General features: G+C 52.4%; 1 protein-coding gene across 1 annotated transcript in view; it reads left to right on the top strand.

The window, feature by feature from the left end:
• The first annotated feature begins 5154 nt into the window (after positions 1-5154).
• The window catches only part of DGAT2 (diacylglycerol O-acyltransferase 2), a 34741-nt gene continuing 14692 nt past the window's right edge, over positions 5155-25203 (top strand). Inside the window, exons 1-3 of the mRNA XM_032853553.1 lie at positions 5155-5278; positions 9307-9606; positions 24132-24260. Of these exons, the coding sequence (XP_032709444.1) occupies positions 5155-5278; positions 9307-9606; positions 24132-24260 (553 nt within the window). The remainder of the gene's footprint in view (positions 5279-9306; positions 9607-24131; positions 24261-25203) is intronic.

Genomic DNA, 25203 nt, shown 5'->3' with positions numbered 1-25203 from the left:
CTTTTTTATTTTAACCATTCTGACAGGGGGAAGGTGATATCTTATTGTGGTTTTGATTTGCATTTCCCTGATGATGAGTGATCTTTTCAAGTGTCTGTTGACCATCTGTATATTAAGGACTCTGCTTTAAGTATAAAAACATATAGGTTAAAAAGGGGTGGAATAAGTTACACCATAAAAATCAATCAACTAATTGATTAGTTTATTAGTTGATTAATTAGTTGACTAATCAACTAATATATCATGTCTGATATGTTAATATCAGGCAAAGCAGGTTTCAGAACAAGGAATATTACCAGAAATAGTGATATTATATAATGAAAAAGGGATCAATTTGTCAAGAAAACATAATAATCCTAAATAAATAAAACCTGATAACAGATCTTCAAAATATATGAAGCAAAACCTGATAGAATTGAAAGAAAAAATAAATACATCCGCAATTATAGTTGGAGACTTCAAATTTCCTCTCTCCATTCAGTAACTAATAGAACAAGTAGACAGAAAACCACAAGTATTTAGAAAACCCAAATAACAATATCAAATGACTTGACCTGATCTTTACAGAACACTCCACAGCATCTGCAGAATAAGCACTTATTTCCAGTGTACATTAAAGTTTGGGGGGAGGAAAAGGGATTTGCCAAGACAGATCATATTCCCATACTCTTCCCCTGAAAAAAACCTCAACAATTTTAAAAGAAAGTCACATGAAGTATGTTTTCTAATAAAAATGGAATTGGGGTGCCTGAGTGGCTCAGCGGGTTAAGCCTCTGCCTTCAGCTCAGGTCATGATCTGGGGTCCTGGGATTGAGCCCTGCATGGGGCTCTCTGCTCAGCAGGGAGCCTGCTTCCCCCTTTCTCTCTCTGCCTGCCTCTCTGCCTATTTGTGATCTCTCTCTCTCCCTCTGTCAAATAAATAAATAAAATCTAAAAAAACCCAGCTTTTTTAAAAAAATGGAATCAAATTATTAATCAATAATTAAAAGATATCTGAAAAATCCCAAATTTTTGGAAACAGCACACTTCTAAACAAACAATGGGTCAAGAAGAAAGTACAAAGGAAATTTTAAAGTATTTTGAACAGAATGGAAATGAAAACACATCAAAATTTATGGGATGTAACTAGAATAGTTAACAAAGGGAAATTTATAGCATTAAATGCTTATGTTAGAAAATAAGAAAGGCTTGGAATCAATAATCTAAGGTTAAGAAAAAGAAAAAATTATATTCAAAGCAAGCCAAAGGAAGGAAATAATAATAAGATAATGATAAAGATAACATGATAAAGATAAGATAATGATAAAATTAAAGAGAATGATGAAGATAAGAGTAGAAATAATGAAATTGAAAGCAGAAAATATTTGAAACCACAGATTGTTATTGGAAAAATAAATAAGATCATAAACCTCTAGTCAAACTGGTCCACAGAAAAAGAAAAAATTGTCAATATTAGGAACGAAAGAGATACCTCTACAGATCCTGTAGATATTAAAAGGACAATGAGTGAATATTATCAACGACTGTGTGCCAATATATTTGATATCTTAATTGAAATGTCCTAACAGAGGGGTCTCAGAGTGGCCATTCCCCCCACCCCATCTGTGCCTGGCATAATACTGAGATTTGTGTAGACAAGAAGGGAAGTGCAGACCATAGAATGTCTGAACTGCCGTAGAGAACAATCCTCCAGGCTCAAAGGGTTAGTCTGGCAGAGGCCACACTGGGCGAGCTGCCCTGGTTCAAATTCCCCTGAATTTATTTTCAGGCCTGAACCTCTTCCTCAACACCAGGTACATCAGAAGTGACAACATGACTTAATTCTGGGGATTGCCCAATGGCAGTGTTGGAAAATCCCCAGATTTTGTCTGTCCTTCCTGTCCAAGCCAGCTCCACAGCACCATCCCAATACAGGACTGATGGGGTAGTTCAGCTCCTCTCTTTTCCCTCTCTCCCTTCCTCCCTTCTTCCCTTCCATCCAGGCCCTGGTGAATTAGAGCAAGTGAGTGCTTTGGCATCAGACCAAGTAGGATACCAGTCTCAGCCCCTTTTCTCACTGTCACCTCTCTACTCCTCAGTTTTTTTCATCTTTACTTTAAGTTTGCTGTGAATTCACATCTCCAGGGTTCTGAAGTTTGCATATCCAGTGTTACGCACAAGGTCAGGGCTAAATTCATTTCAATCTTTGGTCTCTTCCCTAAATGACCTGAAAACTCCAATGAGGACTATTACTTTCTTTTCTCAATTTGATCTTGAACTTCAAAAGTTCCAGGAGGTTTGGGATTGAGTCAGACTTCTCCTCACTATTATATCTCTAGTACCTGCACAGGTCTGGCAAAGAGTATATATGTGATAAATGTATTGAATGAGTGAATAAATGAATGAGTGAATGATGACAAAATTTATTCTGGGTGACATGAGATGTAACACAGAATCCCACACTGTATTTTCTAGGTCCCATGAGTACATGGGATTGCAGAAGCAGGGAGTGGGCAATGAAATAAGATCCAGTCCTTACCCCTGAGGAAGTCAATACATTCTTTTCTGATGTATTCCCTATCAGGTCTCATCTTTGAATCAGCTTTGTCTGATTTGCCTACAGTCAGACAGGGAGGAATCTAGACAGACAAATTATATAAACTCTTTCTCCAAAATGTGGGCTTCTCTGAACTATGTACTTCTCCAAGCTGTGAACTTTCAGAAGGCAGGGACCCTGCCCTATATCCCTCCATAATCCTAGCCCTGGTCCTAGTGTTAAAGTTCAAATGAACATTAAACAAGAAAACCGCAAACAAACAAAAAGTGGGTTTGGTTGTAGAGAAGGCTTCTTGGAGGAAGATGTGTAAAGATAGGAAGGCTGGGCAGGGTGTGGAGAAAAGAGACACTTTTCAGTTCAAGAAGGGAGAAGAGCACCTCAGCTCAAGGGCACCTAAGTTCAAGAGCACAGTGTAAGCAAGGACCCAGAGGGAGAAAGTGTATTCATGGACCCAGCAAGTGACCTGATGTGACCAGAGAACTGAATCCGTATCAGAGAGAGGCATGGAGGAAGGCTGGAGGGAGTAGTAGGGACAGAATTACATGAAGCCTTGAATGCCATGTTGAAGAGCTCACTCATCCTAAAGCTATGGGAGCCATATGTGAAAATGGTTGGATCGTGTGTTCCAGAGATCATTCTGGGGGTCAGCGTGGAACACAAGGATGGAGACAGGGGATCTGTGAAGAGGCTAGTATAGTTGTCCTGCAAAAGGAGGTGGTATGGCCCAGAAGAGATGGAAAGAGCTTTGTTGTGCTTTTCAAGGGTGGAGGTGTCTGTGTGTACATTTCTAGACATGCATTCTTTCCCAGAGGGTCAGCCTAATCAAAAATTTCAAATCCACTCAGTTTCACAACCCATCATATCCAAAGCCTGGGGGAGGCCAAGGATACTAAAGAAAGAAGCTGAAACACATCTACCTAGCATCTGACTTTATATTTCTTATAAAGAGAGATTCAAATCTCTTTTACAGGATTTCAGGGTCTTCAAATCTTGCGTATCTCATCTAAAATATTTCTTTTCCTGCCCTTCTTTTTGTGTCCTGTATGCCTTGTGTCAAAATCCTTGTACAGGTTGCTGATTGAAAAACTCTACAAGGCCAGGCTGGGAGGGAGTGGAGCCTGGGCTCATCAAGACCCCTCACTCTAAGAGGAGCTTCTGTCGGAGACAGCTAGCTCTTCTTCCCTAGCAGGGCCCGTGCATGGATGTTGGTCACCTGGTCCACTCAGGGACTCTGCTCGGGGCTGTGGGCCTACACGTAGGCCAGCTGGGGAATCCAGTAAGGCCACCGCAGCGGGAACTGGCCATTCATACCACCCTCTCTAGGTGACTCAGCAACAGGCCCTGATAACCAACACTTCCTTCTCTCAAGAGAGACCAAACAGCCTTTAAAATAAGCACTTTTGGGGCGCCTGGGTGGCTCAGTGGGTTAAGCCTCTGCCTTCAGCTCAGGTCTTGATCTCAGAGTCCTAGGATGGAGCCCTGGATCATATTGGGCTCTCTGCTCAGTGGGGGGGGGGGGCTCCTTCCCCCACCCCCCTTGCCTGCCTACTTGTGATCTCTCTCTCTCTCTCTCTGTCAAATAAATAAATAAAATCTAAAAAAAATAAAATAAAATAAGCAGTTTATTCCTTTGGCCTGAGAAAGGGCCAGGATTTTGCATCTACTATAGAACCTAGACTCCTGAACCAGCCTTACCTGGGTTTAAACCCTGGCTCTGCCACTTCTTAGCTATGTGGCCCTGGACACATCTTTTTAATCCCTTTGTGCCTAAATGTCTTCATCTGTGAAATGGGTCTAATTCTAGTAGCATGTACTCCATAGGGCTGTCATGAGGCTGAAACAAACCCACACATGTAAAGTAGCTGGAAGAGTAACTTGGTTAGTAAATGCTCATTCAAGTTTAGCATAGACCTACTGTCATCCACGATCCCACCTCTTCTCCCTTTGGGAAGATCTGAACTGGTCTAGCAGTCTCCCAGTGCTTCTCCAGCGGAACTCGATCTTCACACGCATTCCTAGTCTCCTCTGATCGGGCCTCTGCTCTTTCCAGGACCCTCAGTCTCATTGTGATTTTCCTTTGGGAGCTGTGGTCCCGCTGAGGTGCTATTAGTCTTTTCAACTGCCCTCTGGTTTCCCTGGTTTCTCTGGGCATTTCACTCTTTCCTCCTCCATTATGTTTTTTCATAGGCTTTCATACAGTTTGCCTCATTTCCAAGTAAACCTGTCCTCCCAATTCTTAGTGGCAATCATAATACTTCTATTGATAACATTTGTCGAATGCTACATGCCAGGCTCTGTACTGGGCACTTTCCGTTCGTTATTTTAGTCCTTACAATCCTAGGAAGGAGATACTTTTATTCCCACTTGGATGGAGCACAGGGAAACTGTGGCTCAAACACAGTAAGCAACATTACTGGGGTGGGGGGCGGGTTAGGGCTGATTCAGTCTGCGGCCCGAGTCAGGGTCAAGGTGCATATGGATTAGGAGAAGAGCCTTGTCTGGGTTGACTTATTATAGTTCCTATAAGAATGATCCATTCAGACCTGTCCTGAGCACCTTCTCAGTGTGATGGATGTGACCGGGTCCCAGCTCTCGAGGGGCTGTCCTTTGCTCCCGTCATGGGGGGCATGAGCCATGCCATCCTCAGTGGGTTGAGTCCCCTGTCCCACCACTTACTACTCTGCACTGAGTTTCCAGCTGTGTTCCCAGAGTCCTGGAACCTGGACTATAGGGGCTACCCAAGTGAGAGGCTGACCATCTGGATCCTGGGCCCACCCCTGCCAAAACAGAGTGGCCCTTGTCATCTATTGTCGCCTCATGGGCTTCTGAACAAGGGTGGATTTGAAGAAAGCATTGCACTGCTAAAGAAAGCTGGGAAAACAACTGCTGAATAGTTATGGTCTTTTAAAAAACATAATTGAACTATAACATTAGATTCGGGTGTATAAGATGACCCACTATACGTATATATTGCAAAACGATCACCACGGTAATTCTAGTTAACATCCATCCTCACACATACTCTCGGTTTGTTTTAACATGTCTGTTTCTGCCTTAAGCATGCAGGCTCCTGGAGAGCCAGGACTGCACCCCGGGCCAGCACAGGGCTGGGAGGGTCTCAGAATGCACCAGGAGCTCCCTGGCAAAATAAGGTTTGCCCCCTTTCTCTGCAGGGTAACAGTCTTTGGAGAAATTGAGTAAGAACCTTGCAGACAGAATGATGCAAGGGGAACTTTCGTTACACATTGCAACAGAGCATTCTAAAATGGGGCTGGGGCTGTGCTGATGGATTGATCCCAAGTTTCTCAGCCCCGTTCCTCTCCAGCTGGCCAAACCCATCACACAAGATCAGCCAAAGGCTACTGCCCAGCTCCCCCAATGCCTGGCCTTAGAGCCAGGAGTCATCCTCAATTACCCCTGTGGGCCGAAGGCCCATGTCCATGCCCATGTCACCAAAACCTGGAGATTCTAAGACCTCAGCACTTTCCTTCTCACCTTTGGCCCTGTATCACTTTAGTGCAGGCTGTGTTATCCTCATCTCTCCCCTTTCTCCCTTCTTTCCCTTCTTCCTTCCTTTCTTCCGTCTAGTATTACCCAAATGCCACCTATGAGCCAGGTCCAGCATTGGGCACAGGGACACAGAGAGCACTCTGATTCTACCTTTGCCCTCAAATAGCCTCTCCTGGGCAAAACAGCTGCGTAAACATTAAGAGTAAAGGTGGTCCAAAAAAGAGAAGCCAGGGGTCTGATGGGAACACAGAGCAAAGGCACCCCCTCCTGGGGGCCATGTGCTGTGTATCTTCCATTTGCCCTCCTAGGCCCACTCTCTACCTTTCTCTATCCTGCGTACTTCCTGAATTCTCTGTATGGACTGCATTATTGAGCTCCCTTGCCCTCTGGCCAATGGGAAGCCCAGCAGAAGACCGGAGGGAGGGAAAGAGCGTGACCCTGCCAGGTCACCATGTTGGCCTGTTCCCCTTCAGTGAAGGCTGGGATTAACAGGGGGCCTGCTGTACGCAGCTCCCCCTCTGCTTGGCTTCCTTCCTTTGGACCTTTAGGCCGCATGCCCCCATATTACTAGCTTTGAGGTACTGCACCATCCCTTGAGTTTTCTCTATATTTGGCCTATATTTTTGCAAAGTTTTTTTTGTATTAAAATTTCCTCCAGTTACCCAATTCCAGAGATATTGTCTCCTGCTGGGACCCTGGCTGATACAGGCCATAGGTAATCAGGAAGGATGCTATGGAGGTGACAGCTGAATGTATTCTTTTTTGGACCATGATCTTTCTAGACCATATGTCACCCCTGCTAAAGCCCTTTATGGCTCCCCATTGCTCTGAGGATAAAGTCCAGACCCCTTCGCCTGACACCTAAGACTACAACATTTGGCTCTTGCTGACCAAGCAGCATGTAGACAGAAGAACACTGGGGGCTTGGAGGGAAGGGAAGCAGTCCCTTCAGAGGTCCCAGGCAAATTCCTGGATGACGGAGGAGGTAGGTGAGGTTCTGGACCACAGGGCCATGCCAGGCTCTCCTCACCCCCACTCTGAGTGAGCTGAGCACTGGCAATGAGTTTGACCAGACAAGCCCTAGCCATGGGGCATAAGAACTCGTTCAAATCCTAGCCCCAACATGACATCTGGCAAGCTCTTTGATTCTCTGAACCTCAGTTTTCCCAACTACAAAATGGGAATAATCACTCAGGGCTATAGGGGAAGTTTAAAGAAGGTAATGAATGAATGGGAATTTGCTCTTGTCAAGTAGTTCCAGGACTAGGGGCTGGTCCCTCTCCCCAATCTCATGAGTCAGGGAAAGCAGATGGGCTGAAGGTTCGGGAAGGCTTGAAGGTAAATCCCAGGTTTACTACTTCCTCACTTTGTAGTCCTTGACAAATCACTTTGCCTCTCTGTGCCCCTCTTACAAGGTGGGGTGATACTCAACCCTGGCAGGGCAGCTGTGAGGATTGGGTAAGTGCACACAGACTGGAGGCTGGCATGGAGCAGGGTACTTGATAAATGTTTGTGTTTGCTTTTCACCCTGGGCCTCTCTTAAAGCAAGCATTCTCCCTGCCTTGCGGTCTTGCCATGTGCAATAGAGAGGCCAAGGCTGCCGTCAGAGTAAGGAGTCTCTGGTGCGCAAGTGTCCAAACCCCCAAAACTAAAGAATAGCAGCCATAATTCCCAGCACAACACTGGTGACTGGGGCGGGTGGGGGGGGGCAGTGGGACACACCATCCTTGGTGAAGCCCATCCCGGTCAGTTCCTGCTTGGTTGCTTGACTTGGCCTCTCTCCCCCTGGTTTGGTCAAAGCACCCAGGGGCTGGTTAGGAGAAAGATAAAGGAAATGTGACTCAGGTCCCAGGGCCATCCTACTCACGTAGCTGCAGGAGAAGCTGGGCAGACCATTACAGATGGGAATGCAGAGATGTTCAGAGGTGCGGGGAGGGGGCCAGGAGAAGCCAGCGCCAGTGTGAGTCCCCCACGCTCACCTCATGCAGGAGACCACAGTCCCAGGACAAAGAAAGCTGCCACGTGTGTGTGAAGGGCCAAACCCAAGGCACGTGTTATGGCCCTATTCCCCAAGCCCCACCTCCGTACCATTAACCCACCTGCTCTTCCTAACCCTCCAATCTAATCAAGGTGCCCTGCTCTTCACACCCCTCCTTTGCTCCATCCCCCACAAGATGAAGTCCAATTTTCTCAGTAGGATTACAAGGCCCTTCAGATTTGGTCCCTCACCACCTGTACAGTCTCCTCTTTTACTCCTCCCCTGCCTGCATCCTTCTTCCAGCCACACCAGGGTGCTCCCAGGGCTCATCTCCAGGCCTTCCCCCATGCTGTGGCCTCTGCCTGAAGGCCCTTACCTTTCTCTCAGCCTGGCAGAAACATACTGATGAGCTCCCGTCCAGTGGCAAATGCCATCTCCTCTCCATCTTCCCAGTTTAAGACATCATGTCTGTCCTGCTTTGCACCCACAGACTCCATCTGCAAAACCACTCATCAATGGGCAAGGAAGATAATCTTGCAACATGTGCCTGGCACTATGCTAGGCTTTTTTGTATCTTATTTCATTCAGTTCTTAAAGCATTTCACAAAAATAATTATTATTCCCATTTTACAGATAGGGAAACTAAGGTTCAAGGAAGACAGGGCCAGAATCAGACTCCAGCTCTGAGTGCAAAGCTGCTATGCACTAAACCCCTCGGGGAAGTGCGTCCAGCCCCAGCCCAGGCAGGGTCCTCTCTTCTCTGATTCCTGTCCCAGCATTGCCAACAGCATCTGTGTTTCGCTGTCTCCTGTGTCCTGGACCCTCACCCCTCATCCTCGGGAGCATCCCACGGGCAGGGACTGGGCTGGCTGAGCTAGGTCCTCAGCACCCCACGGTGCAGAGATACTCTATGGGCTTTCTTGAGAACCAGATGGAAAAGTAGAGGCAGCTTGGGTGGTTTAGGAGCCCAGGCTTACCCTAATTCATCTGGGCACCAACGAGACCCAAAGCCCCGACGCCCGACTTTCGCTCTTTCTTAGCCAAGTGCTTTCCCCGCCGCGGGTCGAGACACCGCTAAGGCGACTGCACGTGCTCGGAGTGCCGGCCCAGGAGCCGCAGGTCACGGTGGGGAGCCCAGGAGCCCGCGTCCGCCCCCTCGGCCCTACGCCGGGCCCCCGGCCCCGCCCGCGCCCCGCGGCTCTCCCGCTCCCCGGGGACGAGGGGCGGGCCGGGTGGAACCGCCAGCCCCGCCCTGGCCCGCGTCGGGCCGCCCGGTTGTGAGGTGATAAAGCGCCGCGCTCCGAGCGCCGAGCGCAGTGGCCGCCGCCGACGGCCCGCTTTCGGCTGTTGCTCGGGCAGCGACGGGCCGTGCGCCCCCAGCTCCCCGCGCCGCAGCCGCTCCAGCGTCGGCGCTGTCCGCCCCCCGCCCACCCCCGGCCCCCTGAGCTCGGCGTGAAGCCCTGGCCCCGGAGGCCGGGGCATGGGCCAGGGGCGCGGGGCAAGCCGGCTTCCCGCGGGGCCGTGAGCTGCAGCGGCTTCAGCATGAAGACCCTCATAGCCGCCTACTCCGGGGTCCTGCGAGGTGAGCGGGGGGCCCCGGCTGCCCCGCCGCGGGTGGGGGTGGGGGTGGCGCGGCCGTGGGCCCGGGGTCTGCGGGGCCTCCGCGGCTTTCATCCCGGGCTGGGAAGCCGCAAGAGGGTTTTCGGAAAGGACGGGGCTAGGACTCTAAGACAGGTAGGACTGTGTCCTTCCAACGAGGCTACGTTGCTGAGGAACTGGCCAGCGTGCAGGTTGAGGTTCCAACCCCTTTCTCCGCTTTTCTGAAAGCGTGCCGCCGCCTCCCCGCCGCCCATCTAGGTTTGGGAAGAGGGAAGGATCCTGGGGACCTCGTCAGCGTTGTAGTTAAGTCTGAGTTCAGGCTCCACTCCTGCCCTTCATCAGCTTGTGTTACCTCTGTTACATCACTTTTCTTCTCCCAGCTTGTTTTTCCCCATCTGTGAGAGGAGGTTGATATTTAACAAGAGCTCCCCAACCCCAACACTGGGGGCCTTGGCCCCTGGCATCTCCTTCCCCTCACTTCTCACCAGGTGGAGCAAGTCAGGAGAGACTGGATGGGGCAGAATGGCAGGGTTTTGCAATCCCCTGAAAGAGCCACCAGCCAGAGAACATGCCTGGCTGGGAGAGGTGTGCCCACACTGCGCTCTGCCCTCCTCCCATCCTGGAGCCCAGGATTGGGAGACCACTGGGCGGCAGCAACTCAGCCACAGAAGATGGGACAGAGGACCCTCCATGTGGCCCAGGCCCTCTTCCACCAGTGTGGAACTGAGGCCCTTGCTGACTATATAGATATACACCTGTGGTAGGAGAAATTGATGGGAAGAGGCATGACCTTCCTGAGGTTTCCTTCCTTTGCCTTGGCCAAGGGAGACCCTGGGAAGTCCCATCACAGCTGTCCTAGGTCTGTGTGTGTCTCGAAGTTTCCCTCTCTCCTCCTAAGTCTTTATTCTGCTTGCTGAACCTCTCTTAGCATTTTTTGTTCAGTAACTAACTGACAGTTGCCTACTCTCCCCACCTTCATTATAAAAATAAAACATACTAATTATTGGAATTTTGAAAAATTGAGAAAAACAGGAGGAAAATAACCACTGCTGGCCCATTCAACCAACCAAAGATAGCTTCCTATTGCTGTGGTTAGTGTATTTCTTTGCAACTTTATTTATACACATTATATAAAGTTGAAGGCAGGCTACAGCTACAGTTCTGAATTCTGGTTTCGTGGAGGATTTCCTCTCTTGCTCAGAATCACTTAGAGTATTCTAGTGGTTGCAGAGTAACCACCCTGGAGCTTATCACAGTTTAACTGTGTCCTGGGCATGGGCATTGGCATTGCCCTTGGAGTGCTGCTCATTGCCCTTGGAGAGCTACCGAGCTGCTGTTGCCATTTTGGAGGCAAGCAGCCTGAGCTGCCCCATGACTCCGGCCCAATAGCCTATGACAGCCTCTTCTCTCACTTAAGAGTGCTTTTCTGTTCATTGTATCCTTTGATGCCCATGACAAGGGAAGGAAGGGACTTACCCATGTTTGTGCTTTTAAAACATGCTTTTGTCTCCAGGGAACAGGATAGTGGTGCTCTCTGTTATAGTCCTTCCCAGAGATCCCCTTCCCTCGCCTCTGCTGTCCACCGGCTGTGAGCTATACCTACCAGGAGCTGTCAGCTCATGTTTTTGACCTCAAGTTTATATTTCAGGAGGACTTTTAGTGAATGATTCTGACCAAGTCACTTAATATCCTATCAGGAGCATTTTCCTATTTTGTTTTCAGATCTTAAGAACTACCCCTGCCTTTTTTTTTTTTTTTTTTCAAACTGGCTGCAAGGAATTCCATCATGGGCTGGTATGAAATCCAAACCAGTCACGTGTTAGCTCTCCAGATCTACTTTGGTGAAAGACTGGGTGGGGTAGGGGAGGGTGCTGAAGCAGATTTTAGGTTATCTAGGCATCTCCATTAGACTGGCTTCTTACATCCTTGGTCTTTGAAGACACTCCTCAGTGGCCTGGTTTGCCTCTCTGGATAAGTGTCCACTGTTGTGAGGTGGTGAGCCCCTTGTCAGTGGCAATATTCAAGGAGAGACCATGGATTCTGTGAAAGGAAGTCCTGTGTTGGGTGAGAGATTGAAATAGATACCTTGGTGACTGCTTTCTTACCTAAAAGAAAAAGGCAGCTGTAGGAACATGGGTAAGTGGGTGTCTGTTGGGGGAGATGGGAGTCTGTGTTGGTAACTTCTGATATTTGAAGGACTATCCTGTCCCTGGGGAGGAGGCTGCTGAGTTAGTCATGTTTGCCTCCCTATCTTTGCCTCTGGACCAGGGGCTCTTCAGGTCAGAGCTCTCTGAAGCCTGCCTAGATCCTCAGGGTTTAGCATGAGATCCAGAACAAAATGGTGGCAACTCTAGTAAAATTCTGAGCTGATTTGTTTGTTCTGTTCTTGTTTGTCCCAAGGCCAGGAACAGGGGTGGGATTACAGGGGATAGGTTTTGATGTAATGGAGAAATCCTGGTGTGGGTAGGGATGGAGCTCCCTGTTAATGGGGGTATGCAAGCAGGGGCTTGATAGGGAGTGAAACTAAGAAGCTAGATTGTTGGGAAACTCTGGAACTGGGGGTTGACAGTCACCTAACCCAGTCCTAAATCATAGGATGCAAATGTTGCTCTCCTGTTCCCTTCTCCCCCATTTCTTTGTAGCTGTCTCCCTTTCCCTGCACTCCTTCCCCAACTGCACAGAGGCTCCTTTGAGGTTATCTGTGCTTCCAAGGGCTCTTCTGTGCTGGGAAACGAGGGTCAAGAGTAATATTTGATTGACAGGCTGGGGTGACTCAATAGCCAGTGTGGAAATCCTGCCCCACCTCCGGCCTCCCACTTCAAATTCAGCAGCAAGTGCTTGAGTCATAAAATGATAGCTATCTGTTAGTGCTGGATCTGGCCCAGCCCTGTTCTTACCTATGGGATACTGAGGGCCCCAGAGAGAAGGGACTGGTTCAGAGTTATCAAAGCGAGGGTCAGAACACAGATCTACCTCCTAGTCTGTGACTTGCCTCCTTACCCAAGAGAGGAGGTGTAGGGCTGAGCATGGGGCTCCGGCTGTTGCAGAAGCTCAGCAATTTACTCTGAATGAGTAAAGGTTGCTCCCAGCCTCCAGGATGGGCTGGTAGATCACTACTTCCCAAGCTTTTCTGCAGAAGCTACCCCAGCTGCCCTGATAGGTAGAGATGCCACGGACCCCCAGAGCTCTGATGCCAGGTGATGAACAGTCAGTTGTCCCTTATCATATGTCAGACCTTCCATACTCTTCCATGAGGCCGTGAAGCCCTATGTGAGCAGCCCCCACCACCTCACAACCTCATCTCCTACCCTGCTGTGCTCCAGAACTGCCACTGGTCTTCCTGTTCCTCCAGCATGCCCACCAGTTCTGCCCTGCTCGGGGCCCTTTCACATGCTACCTCTCTGTCCAGATCTTCACGTGGCTGCTCTGGATCCTTCAGTCTCCTCTAAGAGAGCTTTTCTGACATGCCATGTGTAGAATTGCCCTCCAATTACCACATCTTGTTTTATTGTTTATAGTGCTTCTCATTACCTAAATTATCATGGGTCCTTACTTGTTTAGTAATTGTCTCCCGCATAAGATTGTCAGCCCCTTGGAAGCTGGGACCTTGTCTTTCTCAGGGCTGTGTCCCTGGTGTCTAGTATAATGTATGGCATATAGTAGGTGCTCAGTAAATATTTGTTGAATGAGTGAATCATTAATGGAGCCTCAGCCCTCCTGAGAGTTGCCCTGTTCCTCTTGGGAGGAAGTCCTACTTGTAGCTTCAGGATGGTTCCTTGGTCTTTCCTCAGGCCTCCTCTGTGCCTGCTTGTGCTGGGTGTGGGGGCCGCAGCTATTCCCTGCTGCGGAGATACCCTCAATCTCCTGAGGAGCTGGTTCCAGGGCAGAGTGCCAAGTAGAGGGAGCTGGGCTCTCCATGGTCCCCCTCATCACTTCCAGAGCTTTTGAAGCCAGACAGCCAGGGTGCCAGCCCTGCCTTCCCTCTGGGACATGGCTGGGTAGCTCACTTACCCTCTGGGGATCTCACTGCCCTGTACGGAAAACCGGGTCAGAAATCTCAAACTCTCAAGAACGTGAAGGTTTGAGCGAACACGAATGGAAAGTGCTTTGTAAATGAACTTGTGACACTCGAGTTCATCCTTGTCACTTGTCCTGTATGATGCATGCAGCAGGCTCCCCACACTGCGGAGAGTGGCAGCCTCTGCTCTGAGGGATTCAGGAAGGCTTTGCCACAATGGGGACTTGGGGTGTGGGCCTTTGGGTTTGCTGCTGGAGCCCCTTCTGTGTGTCAGGCTCTGTACTGTCCCTGGGTCGATCTGCCCTGGTCCTTGCCTTTGAGGGGGATGTACACAGGGTGACTGTGCATGGGGAAGCACACAGCATCAGGGAAGGGCGCATGGGGGGCTGCAGAGACCCAAAGGTGAGGGTAAGACGGCTCAGTCATCTCGGCTGGGGTCAGGAAAGACTTTCTGGAAGAGGCGACATTCCATCTGGATATTGAAAGATGAATAAGTGTTAGCAAGGCAGGCAAGAACATTCAGGTACGGGGAATAGCATCAACAGAGGCATGACATTTGGGTGGAACGGGCAGTTTGACTACAGGGCCCCTGAGCGATGAATGTGGGCTGAGGCTCTGATGTGCCGCGAGGCAGAGACAAGGGAGACAGAGAATGCCGTATCTAGGCCCTGGGCGGCTCACCTATAACCACCTGGGGGAAAGATTTGAGGGCTCCTGAGAAAGGTGCTATCAGAGCTTCTTGGGGTCTCCCAGGGACGGAGCTTCTACTGGCAGAGCTGAGGGCCTGGGGCTAGGAGTCAGGTCTGGGGTCTGTCCGGCCCCAATGCCGCCCCTGAACTGCTCTGTAACCTCAGGAAACCACTGTCCCTTCCTGACTCTCAGTGTCCTCATCTGTAAAATGGGCAAAAGCATGAGAGGAGTAGCTGCCCAGGCTGTGGTGCAGACCCAAGGAAGCCAAACCCACAAAGCCTTTGGGCAAATCAACAGATGTAGGAAGCACGAATTCCTTTTACTATTAGAGCAGTTTTAAGGGTCCTGAGTAAAGGACCAGGAGCCTAACTCTGCATCTGCTTCCCATGTAACTTTGGCCAGACCCTGCCCTCTTGGGATGTCAGCCTCCTCATCTGTACAGTGAGGAGAGCTGGAAGAGCCAGTCCTCTCGGGTTCATTCCAGCTCTGCTGTGGAAAAGGGATTGCAGTCCTCCCCGCTGACAGCTGTGGGAACCCAGGGCCCAACCTCTTCCTCATTCCTGTTCTTGGTTTGTCTATGAAAATGGGCTCATGTCCTGTTTGGGGCCCCCAAAGACCGTAGCTCTCCACACTTGCTCATGGATTATGAGAGCGGCCTATTTGGAGACTCCTTAGTGATACCCCCACAAGCTGGTGGTGTCGCCATGGCAACTCCTCCTACTTCTGTAGCTATTTTTTTTAACATGCCAGAATTGGAGGGGTGGGGAAAGCGGGCCATTGGGGTCCTTGGCCATCACCTCCAGGGTTCAGGAGTCTGAGACCTGCAGAGGGAAGGGGGAGGCCCAGGGTCCCACCCTATCTATGGATACTGAGGACACCTAGCTCCTTGCCAAGGTCCAGCATGGGAGGCCCTGAGGACCAGCAAGCAGGGATCCGCTGAGCCCCCCATAGTCCTGATGGCCATGCCAGGAGCTTCACAGCCAGCACGCCCACCACTCCTATATGTCGGCTTCCCCTTTGGGCCAGATGTCCTAAATGGCCCTACTTTAAGGACACCTACCCCTCAAGGGGGAGACTATTAGTCTTCCCAGGAAAGAATTCATGAGGGCGCTGGTACCAGGTGCCAGGTGAATGGCCGGCTTGTTGCCAAGGGGTCCAGAGGCACCAAATGAAGCTGAGGAAGGGAATGTGAGGGGTGGGCAGCAGTGTTCTTGGCCCCTGGGTTGGACCCCAGGACTCCTTGGCCTGACATTCCCAGTCCTTCGTGGCTCCCTATCAACTTTCCCAACTAGACTCATCTGCTTACACAGTGGCTATGCTCCAACCTGGCTGAACTCTTTGCCATTAATTCCTCCAACGTGTGCTCTCTCTTCCTTCGAGGCATTTGCAAATGCCATTTGCAGGACTCCAGCACCTGGGTTCGTGCCCTTCCTCCTCCCTCCCGCCAGCCTGGCCACCCTTTACTCATCATATGCACCTCACCTGTCCCATTACTTCCTCCAGGAAGGCGTCTGTGAGAATATCCTCCAGATCCGATTGGGGGCCTCCCCAGATTCCCCGGCCCTGACTTATCCTCTGGGCCTAATTGTTCACAGCCTTGTCTCCCCAGCCATAGCTGGGAGGTGCTGCCCAGAGGCAGAGCTCAGCCTCCAACAGGTGCCCAAGAAGCAGAGGAGAAGCAGGGTCCGGGAGCTCTCACCCTCGGGCTGCCACACCTGCACCTGACGTGGAAAGGGTACTTAGAGAGCACTTGTTGAATGAATGATAATGTGTGGGCTCCATCCTTCTCTCCCTCACTCTGGAGCCTTCCATCATTGCCCTTACCTTTAAACCCAGCCTGTCCAGATGGAGGAGACCCGTCCCTCCTGATGTCCCAAAGAGCTCCATTTGACCCTCTGCTGTGGCCCATGTCAGTCAGCTGTGGACGGGTTCTCTCTCTTTGGGGTCTGGACCCTGTCTATTCAGTGCAGTCCCCACCAGCACCCAGTCATTCAGAAAACACTTGACCGAGCACCTGCTCTGTGCCTGATCCCCTGCTGGGCACAGGGACCCAGATGAACAAGATGTGGTCCCTGCAAACAAGTGTGCACTCTTTCCTCTGATGAGAAGGTTGGCTTCCCCAAGTAAGAGCCAGCCAGGGAGGTTGAGGAAAGACTCTGGGGGGTCAGCGCCCAGTGCCTGGCAGGTGTCCACCAAGTATGAGCCAAACGACTGAGCAGATTGGACCTGAAGGTGACAGGACTCTAGCTGGGGATGGACTGCAAGGGGGCCAAGAGTGTGGAGAGTCTGCCTGGAAGCAGGGAGTATCTGGCTAAGCAAGTGATGAGGTGCTTTGTGTGCAAGGTTTCTGGGAGCCCAGGCATGGACTGGGACTCAAATCTAGAAGCATGTCCCCCCAGAGCCTAAACTGCCCTTCCCATCACCAAGTGTGTGATTCCTGCTGGATGGTGCTCGTGGGGGGCCATAGAGGAGAGCTGGCATCTGTCCTTGATGTAGTAGCACCTGTTAGGCACTTGGCTTTGCTTCTTGGGCCCAAATCTGGGGCCACAAGAGTCTGCCAGGGTCAGTATGTCCATCCCTCTGCCTCGATATGGGCTTGTACCCAGCCCTTTGGAGTAGTTTGAGGTGACTTCCTCACTGTCCACTTGGAAGCTGATGTCTGAGGGTAGAGCTTAGATCCAGGTGAGCCCAGGTGGGACACCTTTGAGGCTGAGGACATGAGCAAGCTGCCTTCCTTCCTCCAGAAGCCCCTGGGGTCTCTTCACATCTCTGTGACATGCATTGTTTAGATTCGTCACAGCAATCCTGGATCATAACTAAGGAGGACACTGAGTCTCTGTCCGGGAATTGGCTCTCAGGGTCTCACAGCTGGCCAGAGTCAGAGCCGGGGTTTGAATCCCAGGCATGCTGATGCCAACGCCTCTGCTTCGAGGCGGGGCCAGGCTTGGCACACCCATTAGGCAGGAGCGGAGACCAAGGCTCACTTGATAATCACCTAGCATCCACGCAGCTCTTGACTTTTTATGAAGCTCTTGCCCACACACCATCTCATTTAAGTCTCACAAGAATCTGTCAAGGTGGGTTGTCGGCTGCACTGCACAGATGTGGAAACTGAGGCTCGCACGGGAAGTGGCTCACCAAGGCTACACTGCCTGCTGGTTAGGGGCCAGGGTTTCCTGATGCCTAGCCTCCTGTCTCCTCTGTACCTTCCCCAGGCTGGCATGCCTGCTCCCCCCCAGTGCCGGAAGTGAAGGTGGATGGAGGAAGCAGGGGGCCCCGTCCCACAACCTGACCTTTGGCCTTTCACTTGTGCTCCTGCCTCCTCAGGGAGGTTGGCCTCGCTCAGTCCCTCCCCTCCACAGGTCAGAGGATCCTCCTGCCCTCTCTGTAGCTCACCACCCCAAATTATTTTTCTCCCGAGCTCTCATCTGGCGTTACGTTGCACATTTACATGAAGGTGCTTTCTCTCTCCCTGAACAGGATTCAAGCTCCGGAGCAGGTGAGACTTAATCTGCTGTGTTCACTGCTCTTCCCCCCACCCCTACCCCCCGGTGCCCAGTACTGTGCCTGGCACCTCTTAAGTGCCCCAGGCTTCAGGCCTGGCCTCTGTCCCGCCTACCTTCTCCAGGAAGCCACTTTTGCTCCTCAGGTCCTTTCCAACTTCCCTATTTTCAGCTTCCGTTTTGGTAACTGTGAACCCCCACCCCCCGCCCCGTTCCTGGGTCCTTAAACCAGCCCTTTCTAACTACCCCTGAGCCTTTATTCCCAACGCTGCCCCTGGTCACAGCACCTGCTTTCCTTCCCTTTGCCTCCCAGATCTTGTCTTCAAGGCCCAGCCGAAGCCTCGCCGCCCCCTCAAGGCCTCCCCTGCCAGCACCCTGCTCTGCCCCATCTTCTCACCTCAGGGCCACGGACATCCTGACAAACTTTGTGTCTGCTCACTTCTCCTACCCCCTGGCCACCGTGGTCTGTGGTGAAGCAATGGCTAGGAAATGCCAAATGCACCTCACATGCGTGGTTCTTTTTTCATTTCATCGTTGTGGGGAGACCCTGTTGGGAGGAGATTATTCTCATTTTACAGATAAAGACTCCGGGCCTGAGGGAGGCTTGGTGACTTCCCTCAGGTTACAGAGCCCTGTGGGGTCAGAGCGGCCAAGGGGCCTTCCTCAGATTAAGGGGATTGTTGCTCAGACCCTGCCGCTTCAGGTGTGTGGAAGAGGAAGCCCAGGAAATCCTGGTTTCGTCAGCCTGGGAGTGGCTTCTGTGGTCACTCTGCTATCAGATGTTGGGCAAGTAGGTGTTCTCACAGCCATTCCCATGGCCACCCCAGCCTCAGCCCTGGGACTGAGGGGTGTTTGGGCCCCACTGCTATAGGCAGCTCTGGCTCAGCCCTGTGGCAGCAGCGCAACTTGTTGGAGCTCACGGGTGGAGGACTCGTGTCCCTTGCACAGCCAGTCCGTGGGAGGACGTCCCCGGTAGACTGGGGCACGGTTTGGGGCTGAGCAGGTGGCCTTCCCTTAGGCAGGGGTGTGTTCCTGAAGTCTGTATGGGCACTGGCATGCATAGTGGGGACCAGCCCTCAATAGCTTGGCATCATGGGAATGATGAGGGACGCAGAGCCCAGATTCCAGACTTAAGTCCTAGCTCCCCAGTACCCTGACCTCAAGCGACTGGTTTGACCTCTTTTGGCTTCACTTCACCTCAGTTTCCATCTCTGTGAAATGGAGTTGCCCATCCCTGCCTTGTCTGCCTTCTTGGGGAAGGCTGTGGGACACTGAGCCCCCAGATAGATGGCAGGGGGCCTTCCTTTCAGAGAAAAGAGAACTGCTCTGGGCTTCTCTGGCGGCTCCACCCCTTCTGCCCTCCACAAATCTAGGAGTACGTGAGCTGTGTAAAGCAAGTGGTGGCACAGATGGTGCCTGGGAGTGGCTGCTTGAATGAGCTGTTGGGGACATTTCTTCACAGGACTAGTGAGATGATGCTACAGCCTGTCTTGTCTCCCTCCATGAAAAAAATAAAGAAAAGTAGGTAGTGGGTTCTGTTCCCATCACAGTGGGAAACTCATGCTCAGGGAGGGCGAGAGAGGCTCCCTCCCTCACCCCAACCCCAGTCAGGGGCCTTCCTGTCAGGCCGCTCAGTCTGACTCTGACACCTGGCCTCCCACTGCCTCTGTGGCTCAGGGGTCTGTCCATTCATGTGTAGCCCTCTCTGAGCACTTGCTGTCACAGGGCCCTGTGCGGGGCCCTGTGTACATAGATGCTTCGGTGTGAGCCCTGGCGCCCAGGAGACACTGGCCGAGGAGGGTGGCTGGTGGGACTGGTGCTGAGAGGGCATGGAGGGGCCTCTGGGCTGAGGGAGACCGGGGAGGGTGGCATGGGAACAGACAAGATGCAGCCGGAGGCTGAGGCTCCCTACTGGCCCCACCCAAGACGGGGGGACGGTTGGGCTCAGTGTGACGGTGGTGGCAGTGTGGCGTCTGATGGCAGCACTGACATCCACGTCTGCTTCTGCCATAGCCTGAGCAGAGGAGGCAATGACAGCTGGGTGTCAGGGCTGGCTGTGGCCTTGGGTACCCAGCTGAACCTCACTTCTCATCAGCCAGGCAACCATATGGGGGCTGTGGCTGCGAGGTAAGCCTCTGGGTCGTGTCCCCAGGAGGGCAGACACCAGAGTCCAGCAGTAGAAGAGACTGTAGAGTTCATACCCCCCAACCGCATGGTACAGACGGGGGAACCAAAGTCCAGAGAGGCAAAGTGACACGGCCAAGGTCACACAGGTGTCGGTGGCGGAACTGGGACTGAAACCTCAAAACGTGTTGCCACTTCACCTACTCCATGAGATGCCTACTCCTGGCCTGGCCTGGCCCGTGAGGGAAAACACCGTCCCCTCTTGCTCCCGCCTACTTTGCTGTGGAGAGAAGAGAAAAGGAGCTCAGGGGGACCTGTGGCCTGGGAACAGAATCTAAGCCTGGATGTTGGGCCTGAATAGAGTCTGTCTCTGGCCAAGTGAATTGACCACCCTCTGGCCACCCGACCTTGACCCTGTCACTTTTTTATCACCATCAAAATGGGAGTGATGGTGCCAAGCTCCCTGACCTAGTGAGGAAACCGAGCGCCCGTGAAAGTGCTCTGTGGCCGTGTGGGCAGCACACCTGTCGCACAGGGGGGGGGCGGGGGAGACGGTGCTGAGGAACAGCCAGAACAGAGACCCACTCTTCTCACTCAGCAAACCTTCCCCGTGTTTGCTCTGGGCCAGGGCCTGGCAGGCTGCTGGAAACCCAGATGTGGACGGGCCTGGCTCCGTCATGGGGGAATGGATGTGTAATCCGCCGCTAGGGCAATGTGGAGGGCTTTGGGACCCAGAGGGGGTCGTCTTTCCTCTCCCTTATTTCTCTGCTCTGTGGGCCTCTCCTGACTTCATTCCAGACAAGTTCTCTCCATGCTTCTGACAGCTCTTGGTTTGCACAGACTTTAGAGTTTACAATCCCAGAGAAAGAATGACGACCTCTCTCCAAAGACCTGCCCTTTCTGGGTTTCGAACAATGAGCTGCCTCATCTCATTTTCAGGGTCTCATCAGGTGGGCACAGCAAGGAGGGGTTTCTGGGCAGAGGAGCTGTGACTCGACACCTCTCAGGTCCACATGGGGCTTTCCCGGGGGCTGGGGCTCAGCCTCCCTCACAGGCCAGCTCCAGGGCTGGGCTCTGAGGTCAGTCAGGTTCTGATGGTTTGGCCTGGAGGCAGCTTAGTGCGCCAAGCCTGAGGAACGTAGTCATAGCTTCCCCCCGGAATCCCCCCTAGGCAGCCTCTCAATCTGACTCCCACGGAAGCACCTGTCATGCCTCTGTGGCCTTGGTGTTTCCTACTTTGTTGTAGAGTGGGCTGTGGGTGGTGGTTGGACTAAGGCAGGGAGAGAACAGTCTGGGCAGCGCAGAAAAGGCCTGACTCTGGCTGCTTGCCATGGAGCTGGTGCAAGTCCCTCAGGCCCCTTCTTTCTGTCTGGTTAATAGAGTGAGGGTTGCACACCTTCCCGAGCTCTGACTGTATCTGATCCCGAGAGACCACTAATAAGCCTAGCAGATGGCTTTGGATTAGGCATTGGCAAGAATGCGTCTTTTCAGTGGTTTCGATGGAAGCTATGCCACCAGTGTGGAATTACTGTGCGGTTCCTCCCCAAGCAGGAGACCTCCATAGGGTGGGACCAGTCAGCTGGCCCTGACCTGGAACAGGGGCTGCACAGCAAGCCCTTTCCTTAAGCGCCTCAAGCTGCTGGCCTCGGGGTTCCTGTCTGCTATAGGAATTGGTCACATCAAGCAATGGGTGATGCCCTTCCCTCCATTGCCTTTTACTCCCTGCCTAGAAGGTGGAGGTCCTCAGCTCCTCCCCGTCCCTCCTTCCCTGCCCCAGACTGGCCCTCCCTGAGACTTTGACAGAGGATCTTTTTAAAATGCAGGTTTCAATTTGGTAGATCCAGGCTAGGGCCCCAGATCCTGCATTTCTAAACAGCTCCCAAGTCTGTCTTAGGAGTTGTTTTTTTTGTTTGTTTGTTTTGTTTTTTTTGGTTTTTTTTTTTTCAAGATTTATTTATTTGACAGAGGGAGGGAGGGAACATGCACAACCAGGGGGAACTGCAGGTGGAGGAAGAGGGAGAAGCAGGCTCCCCACTGAGCAGAGAGCCCAATGTGGGGCTCTTCAGGTCCCACTTTGAATGGGAAAGTGTGGGAGTACATTCTGTCTTCTCTGCAGCCAGGGCATGCGGTCTGCCCCAGCCCCTGAGCAGGGACTTGCCTCCCCTTAGCTGCCATGGCTCTTGCCTCACTTCCTCCAGCACAGCTCGGGAGGCTGAGCCAGCTGGGAAGCCATGACTTGAGCAGGCTGGGCCTGGGATCAGGGGTTCAGGCCTGTGCTTGGGCCTCACTTCTCCCCACCATGAACCTCCACAGGCCTTTCCCCACTTCTGGACCGGTTGACTGGGCCCTGAGCATAACACACTTCAGCTCTGCTGTGTCCCATACACAAGAGCCCTTTGTCTTTGGCACCTGCTATGGGGAAAAAGGAGGTACCCTGAGCAGGAAGCAGGAATCCTGGGTTCTAGCCCTGGCTCTGCCTCCCACTGCCTGGGTAAGCCTGACAAGTCAGTGCCCCTCAGTCACCGGAGGGGCCTGTTGGGCCCTACCAGATGACCCCAGGGGGCCTTAGGCCCCGGCATGGGTTTGGGGAAGGTGTGGAGATGGGAAGGACCTGTGGCAGTAGGATTTTCATCTAGAGAACCAGGGATCGTTATCCCAAAACCTCTACCATATCTTTGTTCCCAGCCTCATTTGCTTCTGTGAGTTCCCCTACTACCGCCTCCACCCAGTTAGGCCTGTGGAGTAGTAGATGCTACCGAGAGCCCATAGGTGCTGTGCCCTGGGGGTATGGCAGGGAGCCTTTGTGGTCTTGCCTGGGCTCAAGGTTCTGCTGGCATCAGGCCCTTCTGCTGGATCGTGCCCCGTTCCTCCGATCCACCAGACCAGGTACAGGAGACAGGACTGGTGTGTCTGCCTTAAGATCCAGTGTTATCTGTATGTCTCCTAAAAGTTAACTTTCAGCCGATGTGGTTTATGTCCCTTTCTAAACTCTGCTGTGACCTTGTTGCTCTCCAGATTTTGAAGAAATGCAAAGGCTGAAGCATAAGTCCCTAACCCCCTCTCCCAGCAGTAGGCCCGGGTGAAAGGTCATGTGACCCTCAAGGACAACCCTGTGACACAGTCCTTGGGCCCTGCTGAGTGACTGGTGTGAAGCCAGCACCCAGCAGGCACTCACTGAAATGTGTAGAGCGAAGGGCATGCAGCTGGGGCTCAGTGGGCAATGGGGGCTGGAAATGGCCCACTTCCTTTTGTCCAGCCCCTGGAGGGAGTGGGCTATGGACTAGGAACCTCGCCCATGCTCTTCCCCAGTGCTGCCTCTCCTGCCATCACCAGGCTTTCAGGTCCCATGGCCACTGGAGTCTAGGACATCATCCTGGGGGCACAGCCAAAGAGCCAATTAAGTAGGCACATTTCAGCCTAACTTCTAGGCTTGGTGGCCGCTTGGTAGCGGACATAATTGCAGCTGTCACTATGCCAAGCTTCCCAAAGCTCACTGGCCACCGGATGCCTTCCGGGAAGCAAAAGCTCCCACCTGATTCCTTTCTGGCCCCCCAGCTCTGGGACCCGAGTTGAAGCTGGAAGTGTAAATCCCTCTAAAGGCAGTAATGGTGGTGGGGGGGTGGTGGGAACTAGAGGGCTCAGTCTGCTGGGAAAGGGGTCCTGGAGATGAGAGGGGGCAGGGACTGGGGCACTCAGAGTACACTTGGAGAAAAAAAAAACATTGCAAATTGGATATTGAACCTCTGTCCTTGGCCTCCCAGGCACAGGTAGCATAGATTAAATATTTGTACTAGATCCAGATAAAGGATAAGGACAGGAGTTGGATTGGGCTGGAGGGGAGGGAAGAGAATTGGCAATTAGGGAGAGCCTCCCCCCACCCCAGCCCCTTGGGATACTTCATTTGGTCTCCAAAATGACCCCATGAGGGGAACACCATTTCCAACGGGTATATATAGACACTGGGGCACAGGGAAGGATGTGAACAGACCAGAATCACAGAGCTCCCAGGGGGCGGGGCTATAATCAGAACCCTCATCAGTCTGACGTTGCGGCCCGGCTCCCATCCGGTCTAGGAAGTTGTCCAGGAAGGTGTCCGTGGAGGCGGGTCGGTGTTGGGGGCTCTGCGCCTGGAGGGAAGGGTGGCAACAGGCGGGCCTCTCCCCTCTCCTGCAGGCACTGGCTCCAGCATCCTCTCCGCCCTCCAGGACCTCTTCTCCATCACTTGGCTCAACAGATCCAAGGTGGAAAAGCAGCTGCAGGTCATCTCGGTGCTACAATGGGTCCTGTCCTTCCTCGTGCTTGGTAAGCTGGGGCTTAGAGGGTGAGGGCAGGCAGGGTTCTTCCCAGCAGAGCTGAGAGCTGGAGCTCTACTCTGCAGGGGTTATGGGGAAGAGCACCCTCCCCCTTATCACCTTTCGGGTGCCCGATCAAGTGCTCTGGCCCTGGGCATGCACGAGGACTTGGCGCTGCAGTGGGAGGTGGCGGTATACTTCCCATTTTATGGAGAGGAGACCCAACTCTCACCAAGTTACTTACCTTGTCCCAAGTCACACAGATTTGAATCCAGGTCTGTAGGCTCCCCAAAGGCCGTGCTTCTCCCACGTGCTACCCTGCCTGCCAACAACCATTTCCCAGCAGGCATGTTGCTTTGCCTTAGTGTGCTGTGGTGCCAGCTTGAGTCCTGACCCTACACAGACAAGCTCTGTGACCTAGAACTCTCTGGAAGTTCATTTCCTCATTTCAGCTGGGGCAAAAACACTGCCTTCTTCACAGCACCTTTGTGGGACTTGAAGATGAGGGATGAGAGCTTGCAGCACAGGACCTGGTCACAGTGGGCGCCCATTATAAGGGAGTCGCTGGGGGGATGTGCCCTCAAACCCCACTCCCAGCTGCCAGTCCCCAGTGGCTCCTGCTGAGACATTAAAAGCTTCATCCCTTTCTCTCTCTCACCCCCTCCCCTGCCAGGGCTCTGGCTACTTCTTCAGGGCCAGCTTGGTGCTCTCATTCCCTGGCTTGCCCCCCGGACCAGGGTAAGGCCATGACAGATTGTCTGGGAGGAGGATAGGGCCCATTCATGGGCCAGCCCTCACTCTCCTAGCCTCACCTCTTCCCCAGGCTCCCCATGTTCTCAGCACCTTGAGTGGCCTCCCAGCACGTCCTAGCAAAGCATCACAGAGCACATTCTGGTGCCTGTGGGAGGGTCCTTCCGGGCACAGCACTCTTTAGGACGGTCCGGGCTGATGGG

Source organism: Lontra canadensis, unplaced genomic scaffold (assembly GCF_010015895.1).
Source record: "Lontra canadensis isolate GAN:19392208 unplaced genomic scaffold, GSC_riverotter_1.0 scaffold7, whole genome shotgun sequence".
NCBI lineage: Eukaryota > Metazoa > Chordata > Mammalia > Carnivora > Mustelidae > Lontra > Lontra canadensis.
Note: the sequence above shows the minus strand (reverse complement) of the source record. Positions and strands in the feature narration are given on the sequence as shown.